General features: G+C 47.4%; 2 protein-coding genes across 5 annotated transcripts in view; one reads left to right on the forward strand and one right to left on the reverse strand.

Annotated features, from left to right (window-relative positions):
• Nucleotides 1-1,155, reverse strand: part of LOC139572869 (oxysterol-binding protein-related protein 10-like) — a 144,924-nt gene extending 143,769 nt beyond the window's left edge. For all 4 annotated transcript variants that reach the window (XM_071395694.1, XM_071395691.1, XM_071395692.1 and 1 more), the window contains exon 1: nt 770-1,155. In XM_071395694.1, the coding sequence (XP_071251795.1) occupies nt 770-1,014 (245 nt within the window). In that variant the 5' untranslated portion in view covers nt 1,015-1,155. The remainder of the gene's footprint in view (nt 1-769) is intronic.
• Nucleotides 1,156-1,325: 170 nt separating this feature from the next.
• LOC139572873 (glycerol-3-phosphate dehydrogenase 1-like protein) lies at nt 1,326-18,933 on the forward strand. The gene is made up of 5 exons (XM_071395701.1): nt 1,326-1,909; nt 2,415-2,592; nt 3,012-3,152; nt 15,951-16,057; nt 16,291-18,933. Exons 1-5 carry the CDS (start codon nt 1,866-1,868, stop codon nt 16,385-16,387), a joined length of 567 nt encoding a protein of 188 aa, XP_071251802.1. The 5' UTR covers nt 1,326-1,865; the 3' UTR covers nt 16,388-18,933.
• The last annotated feature ends 1,167 nt before the right edge of the window (nt 18,934-20,100 follow it).

Raw genomic sequence — 20,100 nt, forward strand, 5'->3', positions numbered from 1 at the left:
ACCTTTCACCCTGGAGCTCTCCCACAGCCCGGGACCATCTGGCTCTGAACATGTAATCATTCCAAAACAACTGTTCCACTATATCAGCAAAACCCTGTTCCTGTCTGAGTCTTCATATTAAACTATTTACTAACCGTCCTATCTCAATGCCTTATCTCTATGAGCTCAAGGACTGCCGGGAGGCAGTACGACCACTTAACAAATCATTCACTAAACTATAGAATATAATAGAGCAGAATAGAACATTAAAAACAGTATTTATATATTATGTTAATGGTCATCAGTTGTGTTGCTGCCAACAACTACTGTGTTCTAATAAACACCGCAACAGGACAGAAAATGCCTTTTCGTGCAGCAACGCAAAGCGACGCTCCTTCCGGTTCAGTCGTTCCAATGGAAAAATCCTATGCGTTATGACATCATAATCAATCAGCTGATCTATTACGGCGAATGTGATCTGCCCACTTTTTTTTGTAACTTCTGTTATCAATAGATATGATAATAAGATACGAGAAAATAGGTGAAAATTAAATAGATAAGATTAATATTTAATATCGAACCGAACTTGTTGTGAATAGATGAGATTAAATGAGATTTTAAAAAATATATATGTGAAATGAGATGACTTTCCAGCAGACACAACTGATCAACAATGGCACCAAACTCAGTTAAAGAACCACTATAAAACTAGCTCTGTTCCACGGCGTTAGTGTGCGTCCGCGCATAACGCCCTGGACCAGAGCTAGACCCCCTGACTCGGCTCCTGTACCTGTTCTGCCATCCCTGTAGCAGGTTGGTGTATTTATTGAGGACCCCCTCCAGGCGCCGCTTGTGGGTTTGATGCGGAGTAGAGCCGCTGTCCCCGGACACCCCACCACGGCTGCCTGCGGTGCCTGCCTCTGAGCCCAGGCTGTGCACACACGGACCGCCACCTCCTCGGTCCGACCTCCGTGCGGCGGGATTCCCATGGTAGGATGCAGGGTTGATCGTGTTGGAGCCTGGGTGCTTGTCCATAGTTGAGATGTAGGCTAAAGATGCGTATCTTGTTTTAGAAGGTGGAAAACAGAACGATAAGAAGATCGAATGCAGTGGAGATTCCAGAACAGGGTGATAACCACATTCTCCGTTAGTGCAGCTTCTTGGAGAATATGGACCCTGTACTGACTGACTTATGCTGAGAGAAGAAGAGGAGAGGAGAAGAGGAGAGAAGAGGGGTATTCCGTGTCTTGCTGCGGTGTTGGTGTGTGGCTCTGACGTTTCTGCGTTTTTTTTCTACTGGAAACCCCGGGATGGTCACTCCCTTTGACTGCCAGCCAACCACGACACCGATGTACCTCTAGAATACAGGGCTATCTGCATCATCGCTGAAAACCCACGGATTCACCACAACTTATTCACCACACACACAAGGATCTCAACGTACATGCATGATGTGTGGGATTGGCAATATTTCATTTCGAATAGGTAAAAAAATAGGACTATGTCATTTAGCCTATTTGATATGAAAATGTAAGGCTATTCAATTAATATTCTTCGTGAATTTCTTCCAGAAAAGAGACATTAGTAAACATTGCAAACAATTGTCTTGCAATTTATCAGCGGACAGACATCTGCAATAGGCTAATCAACTTCTATCTGCTAATTGTAACAAACATTTAAAAAACTCGAAATCCCAGAATCCTCCAGTGCGGCATCTCCTTGGTGACGTAATTTTCACTAGTCCAGTCTGTAGTAGCCTAGCGGCGCTCTCCTGTCTCCTCTCCATAAATCCACTCCCCATATCATCTGTCACTAGTTACCTATATTTTCGAAATCAATACATTTTTAACGGTTTCTTCTCCAGAAGCGTATAGTTAACATCTCTAATGGCATCGCCTCTGAAAGTGTGCATTGTCGGCTCTGGAAACTGGTGAGTTGAGGCACCGTCAATGATCACTGTTGCTCCTATCGATGACAGGCAACATGCCGTGCAATCTACAGAGATGGTCAGATAGATGTTACTGGGCTAGCTGGTTAGCTGGAGCAGCATTAGCTGCCCGTGTCTGTCTCTTACAATGTAGGTACATCTCTCTCTCTGGCGCAGAGGCGAGCGCGGCTCCATTGTATAACATCGACGTTACATTGTTGTCAAGGAGAACACGAGCACAGAGCAACGTGGGTTTTTGAATCCACTTATGTTGAGGCGACTACAATGCATTTCTGTAGCATAATGTTTAAAGGATAATGTTTATGACATGAGCGAATTCTTGACAAAGGACAAGACAGAATAGTATAGGTTATCCATTCTAAAATAATGGTGAACAGTTAAGATAGTAATTTTGATTGTTTTTGCTATTGTCTCTTGCCACAGGACGATGGTAAATGGTATATTGTAGAGAAGTGTAATGTACATCAATGGTTCTTCTTCCCTACAGGGGTTCAGCCATTGCCAGGATAATCGGCAGTAATGCTCAGACCCTGCAGCGTTTCGCCACCACAGTCAAGATGTGGGTGTTTGAGGAGAAGGTGAACGGCAGGAATCTCACAGACATCATTAACACAGACCATGAGAATGTCAAGTACCTGCCTGGATACAAACTGCCTGACAACGTGGTAAGAGGACTGTCTGAACAGAAATGACTTTAAACAAAGACTGAAAGCTAGTAGTTTACACCATCACCAACCCCCCCCCCCCCTCTCTCACTCTCTCTTTCTCACCCACCCATCTCTCTCTCTCTCTCTCTCTCTCTCTCCTCTCTCTCTCTCTCTCTCTCTCTCTCTCTCTCACCCTCCTTCCCTCTCTCTCTCTCTCCACCCCCCTCTCTCTCCTCTCCTCTCTCTCTCTCTCTCTCTCTCTCTCTCTCTCTCTCTCTCTCTCTCTCTCTCTCTCTCTCTCTCTCTCTCTCTCTCTCTCTCTCTCTCTCTCTCTCTCTCTCTCTCTCTCTCTCTCTCTCTCTCTCTCTCTCTAACCCTCTCTCTCACCCCCCCCTCTCTCACCCCCCCCCCCTCTCACCCTCCTTCCCTCTCTCCAGGTGGCTGTACCCCAGCTCCAGGATGCTGCTGAGGGGGCTGACCTCCTAGTGTTCGTGGTTCCTCACCAGTTCATCCGGAAGCTGTGTGATGAGATGGTGGGATGTGTCTCCTCCCAGGCCAGGGGAATCACACTCATTAAGGTAAGAGAGTCACGCCGCCCAACGTCCTACTCTTATGTTTACTCTGCAAGCTAGAACACACAAGGGCCCACAAGGCTATATGGAGCCCTGTCCTCCTCCTCCTCATAAGGATATATGGAGCCCTGTCCTCCTCCTCCTCATAAGGCTATATGGAGCCCTGTCATCCTCCTCCTCACAAGGCTATATGGAGCCCTGTCCTCCTCCTCCTCATAAGGCTATATGGAGCCCTGTCCTCCTCCTCCTCACAAGGCTATATGGAGCCCTGTCCTCCTCCTCCTCACAAGGCTATATGGAGCCCTGTCCTCCTCCTCCTCATAAGGCTATATGGAGCCCTGTCCTCCTCCTCTTCATAAGGCTATATGGAGCCCTGTCCTCCTCCTCCTCATAAGGCTATATGGAGCCCTGTCCTCCTCCTCCCATAAGGCTATATGGAGCCCTGTCCTCCTCCTCCTCATAAGGCTATATGGAGCCCTGTCCTCCTCCTCCTCATAAGGCTATATGGAGCCCTGTCCTCCTCCTCCTCATAAGGCTATATGGAGCCCTGTCCTCCTCCTCCTCATAAGGCTATATGGAGCCCTGTCCTCCTCCTCTTAAGGCTATATGGAGCCCTGTCCTCCTCCTCCTCTAAGGCTATATGGAGCCCTGCCTCCTCCTCCTCATAAGGCTATATGGAGCCCTGTCCTCCTCCTCCTCACAAGGCTATATGGAGCCCTGTCCTCCTCCTCCTCATAAGGCTATATGGAGCCCTGTCCTCCTCCTCCTCATAAGGCTATATGGAGCCCTGTCCTCCTCCTCCTCATAAGGCTGTATGGAGCCCTGTCCTCCTCCTCATAAGGCTGTATGGAGCCCTGTCCTCCTCCTCCTCACAAGGCTATATGGAGCCCTGTCCTCCTCCTCCTCACAAGGCTATATGGAGCCCTGTCCAGTCTACCTGTCCTGATCTCAGTGACAGCAGGGTAGAAAACACTACCTGTCCTGACCTCAGTGACAGCAGGGTAGAAAACACTACCTGTCCTGACCTCAGTGACAGCAGGGTAGAAAACACTACCTGTCCTGATCTCAGTGACAGCAGGGTAGAAAACACTGCCTGTCCTGACCTCAGTGACAGCAGGGTAGAAAACACTGCCTTTCCTGACCTCAGTGACAGCAGGGTAGAAAACACTACCTGTCCTGACCTCAGTGACAGCAGGGTAGAAAACACTACCTGTCCTGACCTCAGTGACAGCAGGGTAGAAAACACTACCTGTCCTGACCACAGTGACAGCAGGGTAGAAAACACTACCTGTCCTGATCTCAGTGACAGCAGGGTAGGAAACACTACCTGTCCTGACCTCAGTGACAGCAGGGTAGGAAACACTACCTGTCCTGACCTCAGTGACAGCAGGGTAGGAAACCCTACCTGTCCTGACCTCAGTGACAGCAGGGTAGAAAACACTACCTGTCCTGACCTCAGTGACAGCAGGGTAGGAAACACTACCTGTCCTGACCTCAGTGACAGCAGGGTAGAAAACACTACCTGTCCTGACCTCAGTGACAGCAGGGTAGGAAACATACAGACAGGTGTAGTCATATACCCACCCATTGGGTTTATTGACCGGTTGTTCTATTTATAAATGTCTCAATTAACCACAAAACTAAAATCTTGTGTAATTTGGTTAGATGCTGAATGTTTACGTAGGCTGTCCACAAGAGATTATTTAGCTAATGGCTCATATGGTCTCTCTGCCCTCCTCTACCTAGATCTGTCATACATTTATGCAGTTAAAAATAACTATCTTTTAAATCAGATGATGTAGTTATAACATCTTTATAGCTGTATCAGGGTTCTCTATCCCCTTTTTGTTTTAATTAAACCTCTGGATTGGGCCAGAGCAGGGCCTTGTATTAAACCTCTAGATTGGGCCAGAGCAGGGCCTTGTATTAAACCTCTGGATTGGGCCAGAGCAGGGCCTTGTATTAAACCTCTGGATTGGGCCAGAGCAGGGCCTTGTTTTAAACCTCTAGATTGGGCCAGAGCAGGGCCTTGTTTTAAACCTCTGGATTGGGCCAGAGCAGGGCCTTGTATTAAACCTCTGGATTGGGCCAGAGCGGGTCCTTGTTTTAAACCTCTAGATTGGGCCAGAGCAGGGCCTTGTATTAAACCTCTGGATTGGGCCAGAGCAGGGCCTTGTATTAAACCTCTGGATTGGGCCAGAGCGGGGCCTTGTTTTAAACCTCTGGATTGGGCCAGAGTGGGGCCTTGTATTAAACCTCTGGATTGGGCCAGAGCAGGGCCTTGTATTAAACCTCTAGATTGGGCCAGAGAAGGACCTTGTATTAAACCTCTAGATTGGGCCAGAGCGGGTCCTTGTTTTAAACCTCTAGATTGGGCCAGAGCAGGGCCTTGTATTAAACCTCTGGATTGGGCCAGAGCAGGGCCTTGTTTTAAACCTCTGGATTGGGCCAGAGTGGGGCCTTGTATTAAACCTCTGGATTGGGCCAGAGCAGGGCCTTGTATTAAACCTCTGGATTGGGCCAGAGCAGGGCCTTGTTTTAAACCTCTAGATTGGGCCAGAGCAGGGCCTTGTTTTAAACCTCTGGATTGGGCCAGAGCAGGGCCTTGTATTAAACCTCTGGATTGGGCCAGAGCGGGTCCTTGTTTTAAACCTCTAGATTGGGCCAGAGCAGGGCCTTGTATTAAACCTCTGGATTGGGCCAGAGCAGGGCCTTGTATTAAACCTCTGGATTGGGCCAGAGCGGGGCCTTGTTTTAAACCTCTGGATTGGGCCAGAGTGGGGCCTTGTATTAAACCTCTGGATTGGGCCAGAGCAGGGCCTTGTATTAAACCTCTAGATTGGGCCAGAGAAGGGCCTTGTATTAAACCTCTAGATTGGGCCAGAGCGGGTCCTTGTTTTAAACCTCTAGATTGGGCCAGAGCAGGGCCTTGTATTAAACCTCTGGATTGGGCCAGAGCAGGGCCTTGTTTTAAACCTCTGGATTGGGCCAGAGTGGGGCCTTGTATTAAACCTCTGGATTGGGCCAGAGCGGGGCCTTGTATTAAACCTCTGGATTGGGCCAGAGCGGGGCCTTGTATTAAACCTCTGGATTGGGCCAGAGTGGGGCCTTGTATTAAACCTCTGGATTGGGCCAGAGTGGGGCCTTGTTTTAAACCTCTGGATTGGGCCAGAGTGGGGCCTTGTATTAAACCTCTAGATTGGGCCAGAGCAGGGCCTTGTATTAAACCTCTGGATTGGGCCAGAGCAGGGCCTTGTTTTAAACCTCTGGATTGGGCCAGAGCGGGGCCTTGTTTTAAACCTCTGGATTGGGCCAGAACAGGGCCTTGTTTTAAACCTCTGGATTGGGCCAGAGCGGGGCCTTGTATTAAACCTCTGGATTGGGCCAGAGCGGGGCCTTGTTTTAAACCTCTGGATTGGGCCAGAGCAGGGCCTTGTATTAAACCTCTGGATTGGGCCAGAACAGGGCCTTGTTTTAAACCTCTGGATTGGGCCAGAGCAGGGCCTTTGTAAAGAGGGATTTGTGTGGTCAAGAAGCCAGGGGATTCTGAGAAGCTTTATTTTAGTGGAGAGGCTTGTAAAACTATTACTACATAATTAACTACAGGCTCATTAGTTTTTTTGGAGAGGACAGTCTTCCCGCTCTCCAAGAATGTAATCAGACTATTATTGTGTTGGGATTAATTTAATAGGCTACTCTCTCTTATTCAGCCTACTCTCTCTGTCTACTGACTATTAATGTATTAATGCCTAGTCTTCAATCAGTTACAACTACTTCTGCAGAGTTCTAGTTATTCAGCCTAGTCTCTCTCTACTGACTATTAATGTCTAGTCTTCAATCAGTTACAACTACTTCTGCAGAGTTCTAGTTATTCAGGAAGTGTTTGTACTCTGTGTGTCAGTGTGTGTGTAGAAAACGAGTCCACAGGGCCTTGGCTTGGCCTAGTTTGTTTCTGTCACCAGCTGGTTCTGTCTCTCTCCAAGGCAGCTGAACTCCCACGTCTGGCTTATGATGTTTGAATATTTCAAGAGTGATGTTTGCGGGGACATGGTATGCTCTCCTCTCGGTACTCCCATCTCTGTCCTAGATTGAGTTAGTGTCAGCAGGAGAGAGTAGGCTAATATCAGAGGGAGTAGAGTCGTTAACTCTGGATCTACTGCTGTCTGTCTGTCTGTCTGTCTGTCTGTCTGTCTGTCTGTCCTGTCTCTCTGTCTGTCCTGTCTCTCTGTCTGTCTCTCTGTTTGTGTCTGTGCTTTCTGTCTGTCTCTCTGTTTGTGTCTGTCTGTCTGTCTGTCTGTCTGTCTGTCTGTCCTCTCATTAACCACTAACCACTAGTAACACCTCTCACTAACCACTAAACACTAGTAACATCTCTCACTAACCACTAAACACTAGTAACACCTCTCACTAACCACTAAACACTAGTAACACCTCTCACTAACCACTAACCACTAGTAACCTCTCACTAACCAGTAAACACTAGTAACACCTCTCACTAACCACTAGTAACATCTCTCACTAACCACTAAACACTAGTAACACCTCTCACTAACCACTAAACACTAGTAACACCTCTCACTAACCACTAACCACTAACCACTAGTAACACCTCTCACTAACCACTAGTAACATCTCTCACTAACCACTAAACACTAGTAACACCTCTCACTAACCACTAAACACTAGTAACACCTCTCACTAACCACTAAACACTAGTAACACCTCTCACTAACCACTAACCACTAGTAACACCTCTCACTAACCACTAAACACTAGTGACACCTCTCACTAACCACTAAACACTAGTAACACCTCTCACTAACCACTAAACACTAGTAACACCTCTCACTAACCACTAAACACTAGTAACACCTCTCACTAACCACTAACCACTAGTAACACCTCTCACTAACCACTAACCACTAGTAACACCTCTCACTAACCACTAACCACTAGTAACATCTCTCACTAACCACTAAACACTAGTAACACCTCTCACTAACCACTAAACACTAGTAACACCTCTCACTAACCACTAGTAACATCTAGTAACACTAACCACTAACCACTAGTAACACCTCTCACTAACCACTAGTAACATCTCTCACTAACCACTAACCACTAGTAACATCTCTCACTAACCACTAAACACTAGTAACACCTCTCACTAACCACTAAACACTAGTAACACCTCTCACTAACCACTAAACACTAGTGACACCTCTCACTAACCACTAGTGACACCTCTCACTAACCACTAACCACTAGTAACACCTCTCACTAACCACTAATTACTAGTAACACCTCTCACTAACCACTAAACACTAGTGACACCTCTCACTAACCACTAGTAACACCTCTCACTAACCACTAATTACTAGTAACACCTCTCACTAACCACTAAACACGAGTGACACCTCTCACTAACCACTAACCACTAGTGACACCTCTCACTAACCACTAACCACTAGTGACACCTCTCACTAACCACTAAACACTAGTAACATCTCTCACTAACCACTAAACACTAGCAACACCTCTCACTAACCACTAGTAACACCTCTCACTAACCACTAAACACTAGTAACACCTCTCACTAACCACTAAACACTAGTAACACCTCTCACTAACCACTAAACACTAGTAACACCTCTCACTAACCACTAACCACTAGTAACACCTCTCACTAACCACTAACCACTAGTAACACCTCTCACTAACCACTAAACACTAGTGACACCTCTCACTAACCACTAAACACTAGTGACATCTCTCACTAACCACTAAACACTAGTAACCTCTCACTAACCACTAAACACTAGTGACACCTCTCACTAACCACTAACCACTAGTAACACCTCTCACTAACCACTAAACACTAGTAACACCTCTCACTAACCACTAACCACTAGTAACACCTCTCACTAACCACTAACCACTAGTAACATCTCTCACTAACCACTAACCACTAGTAACATCTCTCACTAACCACTAAACACTAGTAACACCTCTCACTAACCACTAAACACTAGTAACACCTCTCACTAACCACTAAACACTAGTGACACCTCTCACTAACCACTAGTGACACCTCTCACTAACCACTAACCACTAGTAACACCTCTCACTAACCACTAATTACTAGTAACACCTCTCACTAACCACTAAACACTAGTGACACCTCTTACTAACCACTAGTGACACCTCTCACTAACCACTAAACACTAGTAACACCTCTCACTAACCACTAAACACTAGTGACACCTCTCACTAACCACTAACCACTAGTGACACCTCTCACTAACCACTAACCACTAGTGACACCTCTCACTAACCACTAAACACTAGTAACATCTCTCACTAACCACTAAACACTAGTAACACCTCTCACTAACCACTAGTAACACCTCTCACTAACCACTAAACACTAGTAACACCTCTCACTAAACACTAGTAACACCTCTCACTAACCACTAACCACTAGTAACACCTCTCACTAACCACTAACCACTAGTAACACCTCTCACTAACCACTAACCACTAGTAACACCTCTCACTAACCACTAACCACTAGTAACCTCTCACTAACCACTAAACACTAGTGACACCTCTCACTAACCACTAAACACTAGTGACACCTCTCACTAACCACTAAACACTAGTAACCTCTCACTAACCACTAACCACTAGTAACACCTCTCACTAACCACTAAACACTAGTAACACCTCTCACTAACCACTAACCACTAGTAACACCTCTCACTAACCACTAACCACTAGTAACATCTCTCACTAACCACTAACCACTAGTAACACCTCTCACTAACCACTAACCACTAGTAACACCTCTCACTAACCACTAGTAACACCTCTCACTAACCACTAACCACTAGTAACACCTCTCACTAACCACTAGTAACACCTCTCACTAACCACTAACCACTAGTAACACCTCTCACTAACCACTAGTAACACCTCTCACTAACCACTAACAACTAGTAACACCTCTCACTAACCACTAAACACTAGTGACACCTCTCACTAACCACTAAACACTAGTGACATCTCTCACTAACCACTAACCACTAGTAACACCTCTCACTAACCACTAGTAACACCTCTCACTAACCACTAGTAACACCTCTCACTAACCACCAAACACTAGTAACACCTCTCACTAACCACTAAACACTAGTAACATCTCTCACTAACCACTAAACACTAGTAACACCTCTCACTAACCACTAAACACTAGTGACACCTCTCACTAACCACTAAACACTAGTGACATATCTCACTAACCACTAGTAACACCTCTCACTAACCACTAACCACTAGTAACACCTCTCACTAACCACTAGTAACACCTCTCACTAACCATTAAACACTAGTAACATCTCTCACTAACCATTAAACACTAGTAACATCTCTCACTAACCACTAAACACTAGTAACATCTCTCACTAACCACTAAACACTAGTAACACCTCTCACTAACCACTAAACACTAGTAACACCTCTCACTGACCACTAACCATTAAACACTAGTAACACCTCTCACTATCCACTAAACACTAGTGACACCGCTCACTAACCACTAGTAACACCTCTCACTAACCATTACACACTAGTAACACCTCTCACTAACCATTAAACACTAGTAACACCTCTCACTAACCACTAAACACTAGTGACACCTCTCACTAACCACTAGTAACACCTCTCACTAACCACTAACCACTAGTGACACCTCTCACTAACCACTAAACACTAGTGACACCTCTCACTAACCACTAAACACTAGTGACACCTCTCACTAACCACTAACCACTAGTAACACCTCTCACTAACCACTAACCACTAGTAACACCTCTCACTAACCATTAAACACTAAACACTAGTAACATCTCTCACTAACCACTAGTAACACCTCTCACTAACCATTAAACACTAAACACTAGTAACATCTCTCACTAACCACTAGTAACACCTCTCACTAACCACTAACCACTAGTAACACCTCTCACTAAACACTAAACACTAGTAACATCTCTCACTAACCACTAGTAACACCTCTCACTAAACACTAACCACTAGTGACACCTCTCACTAACCACTAAACACTAGTGACAACTCTCACTAAACACTAAACACTAGTAACACCTCTCACTAAACACTAACCACTAGTGACACCTCTCACTAACCACTAAACACTAGTAACACCTCTCACTAACCACTAACCACTAGTAACACCTCTCACTAACCACTAACCACTAGTAACACCTCTCACTAACCACTAGTAACACCTCTCACTAACCACTAGTAACACCTCTCACTAACCACTAAACACTAGTAACACCTCTCACTAACCACTAAACACTAGTAACACCTCTCACTAACCACTAGTAACACCTCTCACTAACCACTAAACACTAGTAACACCTCTCACTAACCACTAACCACTAGTAACACCTCTCACTAACCACTAACCACTAGTAACACCTCTCACTAACCACTAACCATTAGTAACACCTCTCACTAACCACTAGTAACACCTCTCACTAACCACTAAACACTAGTAACATCTCTCACTAACCACTAGTAACACCTCTCACTAACCACTAAACACTAGTAACATCTCTCACTAACCACTAACCACTAGTAACATCTCTCACTAACCACTAACCACTAGTAACACCTCTCACTAACCACTAAACACTAGTGACACCTCTCACTAACCACTAACCACTAGTAACACCTCTCACTAACCACTAACCACTAGTAACACCTCTCACTAACCACTAACCACTAGTAACACCTCTCACTAACCACTAACCACTAGTAACACCTCTCACTAACCACTAGTAACACCTCTCACTAACCACTAAACACTAGTAACACCTCTCACTAACCACTAAACACTAGTGACATCTCTCACTAACCACTAACCACTAAACACTAGTGACATCTCTCACTAACCACTAAACACTAGTAACACCTCTCACTAACCACTAACCACTAAACACTAGTGACATCTCTCACTAACCACTAACCACTAAACACTAGTGACATCTCTCACTAACCACTAGTGACATCTCTCACTAACCACTAGTAACACCTCTCACTAACCATTAACCACTAAACACTAAACACTAGTAACACCTCTCACTAACCACTAACCACTAGTAACACTTCTCACTAACCACTAGTAACACCTCTCACTAACCACTAACCACTAGTAACACCTCTCACTAACCACTAAACACTAGTGACACCTCTCACTAACCACTAACCACTAGTAACACCTCTCACTAACCACTAAACACTAGTGACACTCTCACTAACCACTAACCACTAGTAACACCTCTCACTAACCACTAACCACTAGTAACACCTCTCACTAACCACTAACCACTAGTAACATCTCTCACTAACCACTAACCACTAGTAACACCTCTCACTAACCACTAAACACTAGTGACACCTCTCACTAACCACTAGTAACACCTCTCACTAACCACTAAACACTAGTGACACCTCTCACTAACCACTAGTAACACCTCTCACTAACCACTAACCACTAGTAACACCTCTCACTAACCACTAGTGACACCTCTCACTAACCACTAGTAACACCTCTCACTAACCACTAACCACTAGTAACACCTCTCACTAACCACTAACAACACCTCTCACTAACCACTAACCACTAGTGACACCTCTCACTAACCACTAGTGACATCTCTCTCTCCACAGGAACTAGCTGCCTCCTCACTCCTCTCTCTCAATGTCGTCTTTCAGATATCTCACTTCCTTTGATCTGTTCTCTCACGTTGCCCTGTAAAACAAACGGAATGAGAAACACTAGTGAACCATGTAGCTGTCTCTTGTCCCCACAGGGAATAGACGAGGGTCCGGTTACACCACCCCGTGGCAACGCCCAACGTTACACCACCCCGTGGCAACGCCCAACGTTACACCACCCCGGACCAACGCCCAACGTTACACCACCCCGGACCAACGCCCAACGTTACACCACCCCGGACCAACGCCCAACGTTACACCACCCCGTGGCAACGCCCAACGTTACACCACCCCGTGGCAACGCCCAACGTTACACCACCCCGGACCAACGCCCAACGTTACACCACCCCGTGGCAACGCCCAACGTTACACCACCCCGGACCAACGCCCAACGTTACACCACCCCGGACCAACGCCCAACGTTACACCACCCCGTGGCAACGCCCAACGTTACACCACCCCGGACCAACGCCCAACGTTACACCACCCCGGACCAACGCCCAACGTTACACCACCCCGTGGCAACGCCCAACGTTACACCACCCCGGACCAACGCCCAACGTTACACCACCCCGTGGCAACGCCCAACGTTACACCACCCCGGACCAACGCCCAACGTTACACCACCCCGTGGCAACGCCCAACGTTACACCACCCCGGACCAACGCCCAACGTTACACCACCCCGGACCAACGCCCAACGTTACACCACCCCGTGGCAACGCCCAACGTTACACCACCCCGGACCAACGCCCAACGTTACACCACCCCGTGGCAACGCCCAACGTTACACCACCCCGGACCAACGCCCAACGTTACACCACCCCGGACCAACGCCCAACGTTACACCACCCCGTGGCAACGCCCAACGTTACACCACCCCGGACCAACGCCCAACGTTACACCACCCCGGACCAACGCCCAACGTTACACCACCCCGTGGCAACGCCCAACGTTACACCACCCCGTGGCAACGCCCAACGTTACACCACCCCGTGGCAACGCCCAACGTTACACCACCCCGGACCAACGCCCAACGTTACACCACCCCGGACCAACGCCCAACGTTACACCACCCCGTGGCAACGCCCAACGTTACACCACCCCGGACCAACGCCCAACGTTACACCACCCCGTGGCAACGCCCAACGTTACACCACCCCGGACCAACGCCCAACGTTACACCACCCCGTGGCAACGCCCAACGTTACACCACCCCGGACCAACGCCCAACGTTACACCACCCCGGACCAACGCCCAACGTTACACCACCCCGTGGCAACGCCCAACGTTACACCACCCCGGACCAACGCCCAACGTTACACCACCCCGTGGCAACGCCCAACGTTACACCACCCCGGACCAACGCCCAACGTTACACCACCCCGGACCAACGCCCAACGTTACACCACCCCGTGGCAACGCCCAACGTTACACCACCCCGGACCAACGCCCAACGTTACACCACCCCGGACCAACGCCCAACGTTACACCACCCCGTGGCAACGCCCAACGTTACACCACCCCGTGGCAACGCCCAACGTTACACCACCCCGTGGCAACGCCCAACGTTACACCACCCCGGACCAACGCCCAACGTTACACCACCCCGGACCAACGCCCAACGTTACACCACCCCGGACCAACGCCCAACGTTACACCACCCCGGACCAACGCCCAACGTTACACCACCCCGGACCAACGCCCAACGTTACACCACCCCGGACCAACGCCCAACGTTACACCACCCCGGACCAACGCCCAACGTTACACCACCCCGGACCAACGCCCAACGTTACACCACCCCGGACCAACGCCCAACGTTACACCACCCCGGACCAACGCCCAACGTTACACCACCCCGGACCAACGCCCAACGTTACACCACCCCGGACCAACGCCCAACGTTACACCACCCCGGACCAACGCCCAACGTTACACCACCCCGGACCAACGCCCAACGTTACACCACCCCGGACCAACGCCCAACGTTACACCACCCCGGACCAACGCCCAACGTTACACCACCCCGGACCAACGCCCAACGTTACACCACCCCGGACCAACGCCCAACGTTACACCACCCCGGACCAACGCCCAACGTTACACCACCCCGTGGCAACGCCCAACGTTACACCACCCCGGACCAACGCCCAACGTTACACCACCCCGGACCAACGCCCAACGTTACACCACCCCGGACCAACGCCCAACGTTACACCACCCCGGACCAACGCCCAACGTTACACCACCCCGGACCAACGCCCAACGTTACACCACCCCGTGGCAACGCCCAACGTTACACCACCCCGGACCAACGCCCAACGTTACACCACCCCGGACCAACGCCCAACGTTACACCACCCCGGACCAACGCCCAACGTTACACCACCCCGGACCAACGCCCAACGTTACACCACCCCGTGTCAACGCCCAACGTTACACCACCCCGGACAAACGCCCAACGTTACACCACCCCGGACCAACGCCCAACGTTACACCACCCCGGACCAACGCCCAACGTTACACCACCCTGTGGCAACGTTACACCACCCCGTGGCTATGTTACACCACCCCGTGTCAACGTTACGACACGGCAACGTTCCACCACCCCGTGTCAACGTTACACCACCCCATGGCAACGTTACACCACCCCGTGTCAACGTTACACCACCCCGTGTCAACGTTACGACACGGCAACGTTACACCACCCCATGACAACGTTACACCACCCCATGTCAACGTTACACCACCCCATGTCAACGTTACACCACCCCATGACAACGTTACACCACCCCATGACAACATTACACCACTCCATGTCAACGTTACACCACCCCATGTCAACGTTACACCACCCCATGACAACGTTACACCACCCCATGACAACATTACACCACTCCATGTCAACGTTACACCACCCCCATGGCAATGTAAACAGTATAGGCCTAACTCCTACACAGATACATGGTAATATGTCCTGTATGTGCCTCCCTGCTAGACTATTGAGGTCCTGGAGCAGGAGATGTTGAATGGACAGAAGCTCCAGGGTCCTGCTACCTCAGCTGAAGTCTACCACATCCTCAAACAGAAGGGACTGGTGGATAAGTGAGTCCCTTTCTGTCTTCCTCTCTCTCTCTCTTTCTCTCTCTCTCTCTCTCTCTCTCTCTCTGATCGATCCAGGTACAGTACCTAGACAAATGTAGTCTGTCACCCATCACACCTGTATTACCCTGTGGTCCCAGCCATGAGCCCAGACTTGATCTAATGATGGGAGAGAGAGAGAGGTGGTTGTATCCTTCCATTTTAACTCTTGTGTCATTCTGTTGTGTCTTTCCCAGGTTCCCTCTGTTTGTGGCAGTGTATCAGATCTGTTTCGAGGGCAAGCCGGTACAGGAAATGATCTCCTGTCTACAGAGTCACCCAGAGCACCTGTGAGTGCAGCTAGCTAGGTATGCTAGGCTAACCTCAGATAGCAGAGCTCCATCTCTCCTCTCCAGCTGCTCTCCTCTGACCTCTATCTATAGAGAAGCTGTTCTTTCAAACAAGTGCCAACCCTTCCCTCCTTTCCCCTCCCCCCTCCCTCCTCCCTTCCTCTCCTACCCCTTCCCTCCCTCCCCTACCTCACTACCCTCCCTCCCTACCTCCCTCCCTCCTTCCCTCCCCCTTCCCTCCCTCCTCCCTTCCTCCCCTACCCCTTCCCTCCCTCCCACCCTTCCCTCCCCACCCCTTCCCTCCCTCCCACCCTTCCCTCCCTCCCTACCTCCCGTTCCCTACCTCCCGTTCCCTCCCTCCCCCTACCTCCCGTTCCCTCCCTCCCCTTCTCTTCCCTCCCCCCTCTCTCCCCGCTCCCTCCCCACCCTTCAAGGTTCAGGGACCAAAAGTAACAGAGTAGATGGTCTTTACAATATTGTTGTGTTAAAGTGATGTGCCACGGGTGCTGCTAAGTGTCTGGTGAATCAGTACCTCACATTGACATACCATATCTACGGGTGGATGTCAGTTTCCTTCAGTGTTATTGAGCCTGAATGACCTCCGATGCTACTAGCCAGCCATTAGGGATCAAAAGTGGCTCAATGGACACCAGTCAGCATTGGTCTCAAATGCACTTTTTATGATTTCCTTATTTAATCATGCTGACGAGACTAGACATTGCCCTTTCAATTACAGGGGGGGGTGTTGGAACATAATTAACTTTGTGAGAAGTAACTCGTTTCTGTGGCCTATTTCAAAATCGTTAATTAGAATAGAATGGAATTACTACATTTTTCCCCAGAGGGAACTTCTGTCATTTTATACTGTTTTCACTGCCATTCACATCATTTTAATGACATTACTTTACAGTCAATCCCAATGGAGTCATAAATTGTTTTTTACAAAGGGAACAAGTGCACTCTGGGAAAAATTTAAATGCAGTCCTTGCCTCACTAATTGAAATCCCCAATCATTATCAGTGGTGATTTTAGCATGTAAATCTTGGTGGGGCAAAGATTTTTATATTTTTTGCGATGCACGCCAGCAAACCCACAACACTAAACAATACATTAATTGCACTATAACGGTGACAAACAGTGCCCACAAACGTGTTAGGGCCTACATAAAGCTGTCCCAACAGCAGAGTCTCAACAGCAGTCCCAACAGCAGAGTCCCAACACCTTACCACTGTTACACCTGGTTATCAGCAGAGTCCCAACACCTTACCATTGTTACACCTGGTTATCAGCAGAGTCCCAACACCTTACCACTGCTACACCTGGTTATCAGCGGAGCCTTGTCTGGCAGCGAAACAGTTCATTCAGCCTCATTTACTGCCTTTAAAAAAATCATAGCTGATATGGCTGACTTGCTTAAACAAATGTGGTTTCAATTGAGATGTACAAACTATGGCATAATGGGACAACGAGCGGATAAGAGGCAATCTGTCATTTCGGATAAGACATTAATGAGCGAGCTAGGACGGACTTAGTCAATATAACTATTTGTTCAACACTTTAGAAATGTACAGCGACAGAATTCAGAAGTTCTTACAGTGTTCTCCCTGTGCACCAAGTCAGAACCGTAGGATAAATAAAGGTGGCATATAAGCAGACAATGAAAGCTCTTACAATATTGGATGATGACATTTCTTTAAGACAGGCTACAGGCTACATGGACACCATCAAGTCAGAACAGAAGGCAAAATTTAAGAGCTGAAGATAGGCCAAATTAGGGTGAGGGACATGGGCTACTAACAGCTAACTACACAACATACACTTAGTATTACTTTCTTAGCTACAGTGCATATCTCCCTGGCACATTACATCATTTATGAAGCAGCGTACAATACATTTTTGGACTCACCTTGTTGTGCAGTGCTCACTTGAACAGGAATGTGGTGCGATGGTCCTTCGTGGGCAAATTTTGTCATCAAACTTGGTCATCAAAGTCTGGTATTCTCTGGATTTATGTTGCTTTCAAGACAACTGGGAACTCTGGGAGAAAAAAACTAGTTTGAATCATGATGACGTCAGTGATCTTCAGGTCGGAGCTCTAGAAAGAGGCCTGACTTTCCGACTTGGATGACCGTTCAAAACTTTTATTTCCCAGTCGGAGCTCGTTTTTTCCCCCCGAATTCCCAGTTGTCTTGAACTCACTGAAATCTGATTTCCCAGTTCTGAGTATCCAGTTGTTTTGAAAGCAGCAGAAGTCATGCTGGATTGACAGCATGGTCAATGTGGAATGTTTATCCTTTTAAGCTTGGAAAAGAGACCCTTAAACCCAGACTTGGGACCACACAGCCACTGCACTGAATAGCGGGCTAGTGATTGCTTTGCAATGATTGCAGTTAGTCACTGATTCCTTCTAAACCACTCATTGTTGAATTTGCGATTTCCATCTTGTGTAATGTTTATGTCCAATGGCCGATGAGCACCAGTACATTTTATCTATAATTTCTCTGAATTATTTATCTTCATATGAAAAGGATTAAAAATGATTTGCCAGTAGATTGTCGACTTGATTCATGATGATGACTGCTAGCTTGCTAGCTAAGATTGTGAAAGTATGATGTTGACATGATCAGTCCAATCAAAGCTGCTTTAGATATAACGTGATTTGACGGAATTTTATCTGTGGCCAATGACCTTGAGCCTTCTTGGATGGACACTTCTAATGTAACTCTATGGCAACACCCAAGGGGCTTGAATTTTCAAGCTCTACCCTTAGATTTTGAGGTGACGTAGTGTCCCCATGAGTGATAGAACACTGAGCCAATCACAGCGCAACTAGAGAACATTACCAACCCCTAAGCTCTGTATTTTCCGCTGGCTGCCCCACCACATAAAGCACTGAGCAAGCCTGAAACACCTGCATTTTGGACCTGCCTTACTCAAGAAAGCAAAAAAGAGACCAACTTTGTATGTGGCTTTATTAACTCAATTGTTTGGGGGTTTTTGTGTGTTTTTTATTTTATTTTTTACATTGTTTTCAAATTGTTATGTGACACGTATTAATGCCAAAATAACATGCAAAACAGGCATCCCCCATCAATTTTTGTTGTTGCTAGAACGGTGGGGCCTGAATGACAAGACATTATACACTCTTAAAGGTAAAGGTGTCTGGAAGAACCTTTCTGTTTGCCACACCGGCGGGACGTTTACATTTGAAAAAGGTTCCTCGAGAAACCCCTCTGAAAAGGGACGTCGAGGAACTCCTACGTAAAGATTCAAACCGGATCATTTTTGTGATGCTAGGAGTTCTTTTTTTTAACCTTTTTAATTATATATTGTAGAGGTGGCAGCCTATCAGATTGAAGGCGTGGCTTACATTTACATTTAAGTCATTTAGCAGACGCTCTTATCCAGAGCGACTTACAAATTGGCTTATTGGAGGCATGGCTTCCAGATAGTTATTTTTGGTCACCCGTTAGCGTAAATGTCAATCCTGTTCATGTTAAGTTAGTACACTGCAATTTAAAATGTTCCTTGAATATTTATGCATATTAAATATTCTAATATACTATTAATAATATTAACATGGCTGATTTAAATACAGTTATAAAGCGGAAACTATTCCAACTTTGGGATATGCATAGGTTCTTGAGGAACTACAGGGTTCATCGAGTCACCACTAATTCTCAGAGTGTAGTGATTGACAGATACATTTGTGAATGG

Source organism: Salvelinus alpinus, chromosome 4, assembly GCF_045679555.1.
Source record: "Salvelinus alpinus chromosome 4, SLU_Salpinus.1, whole genome shotgun sequence".
In the NCBI taxonomy this organism is placed as follows: Eukaryota; Metazoa; Chordata; class Actinopteri; order Salmoniformes; family Salmonidae; genus Salvelinus; species Salvelinus alpinus.

Coding starts and splice junctions, on each gene's coding strand:
- LOC139572873 (XM_071395701.1), top strand. CDS start 1,866: ATGGCATCGCCTCTGAAAGTGTGCATTGTCGGCTCTGGAAACTG. Junction 1,910..2,414: donor ATTGTCGGCTCTGGAAACTG/GTGAGTTGAGGC, acceptor TCTTCCCTACAG/GGGTTCAGCCATTGCCAGGA. Junction 16,058..16,290: donor CAGAAGGGACTGGTGGATAA/GTGAGTCCCTTT, acceptor TGTCTTTCCCAG/GTTCCCTCTGTTTGTGGCAG.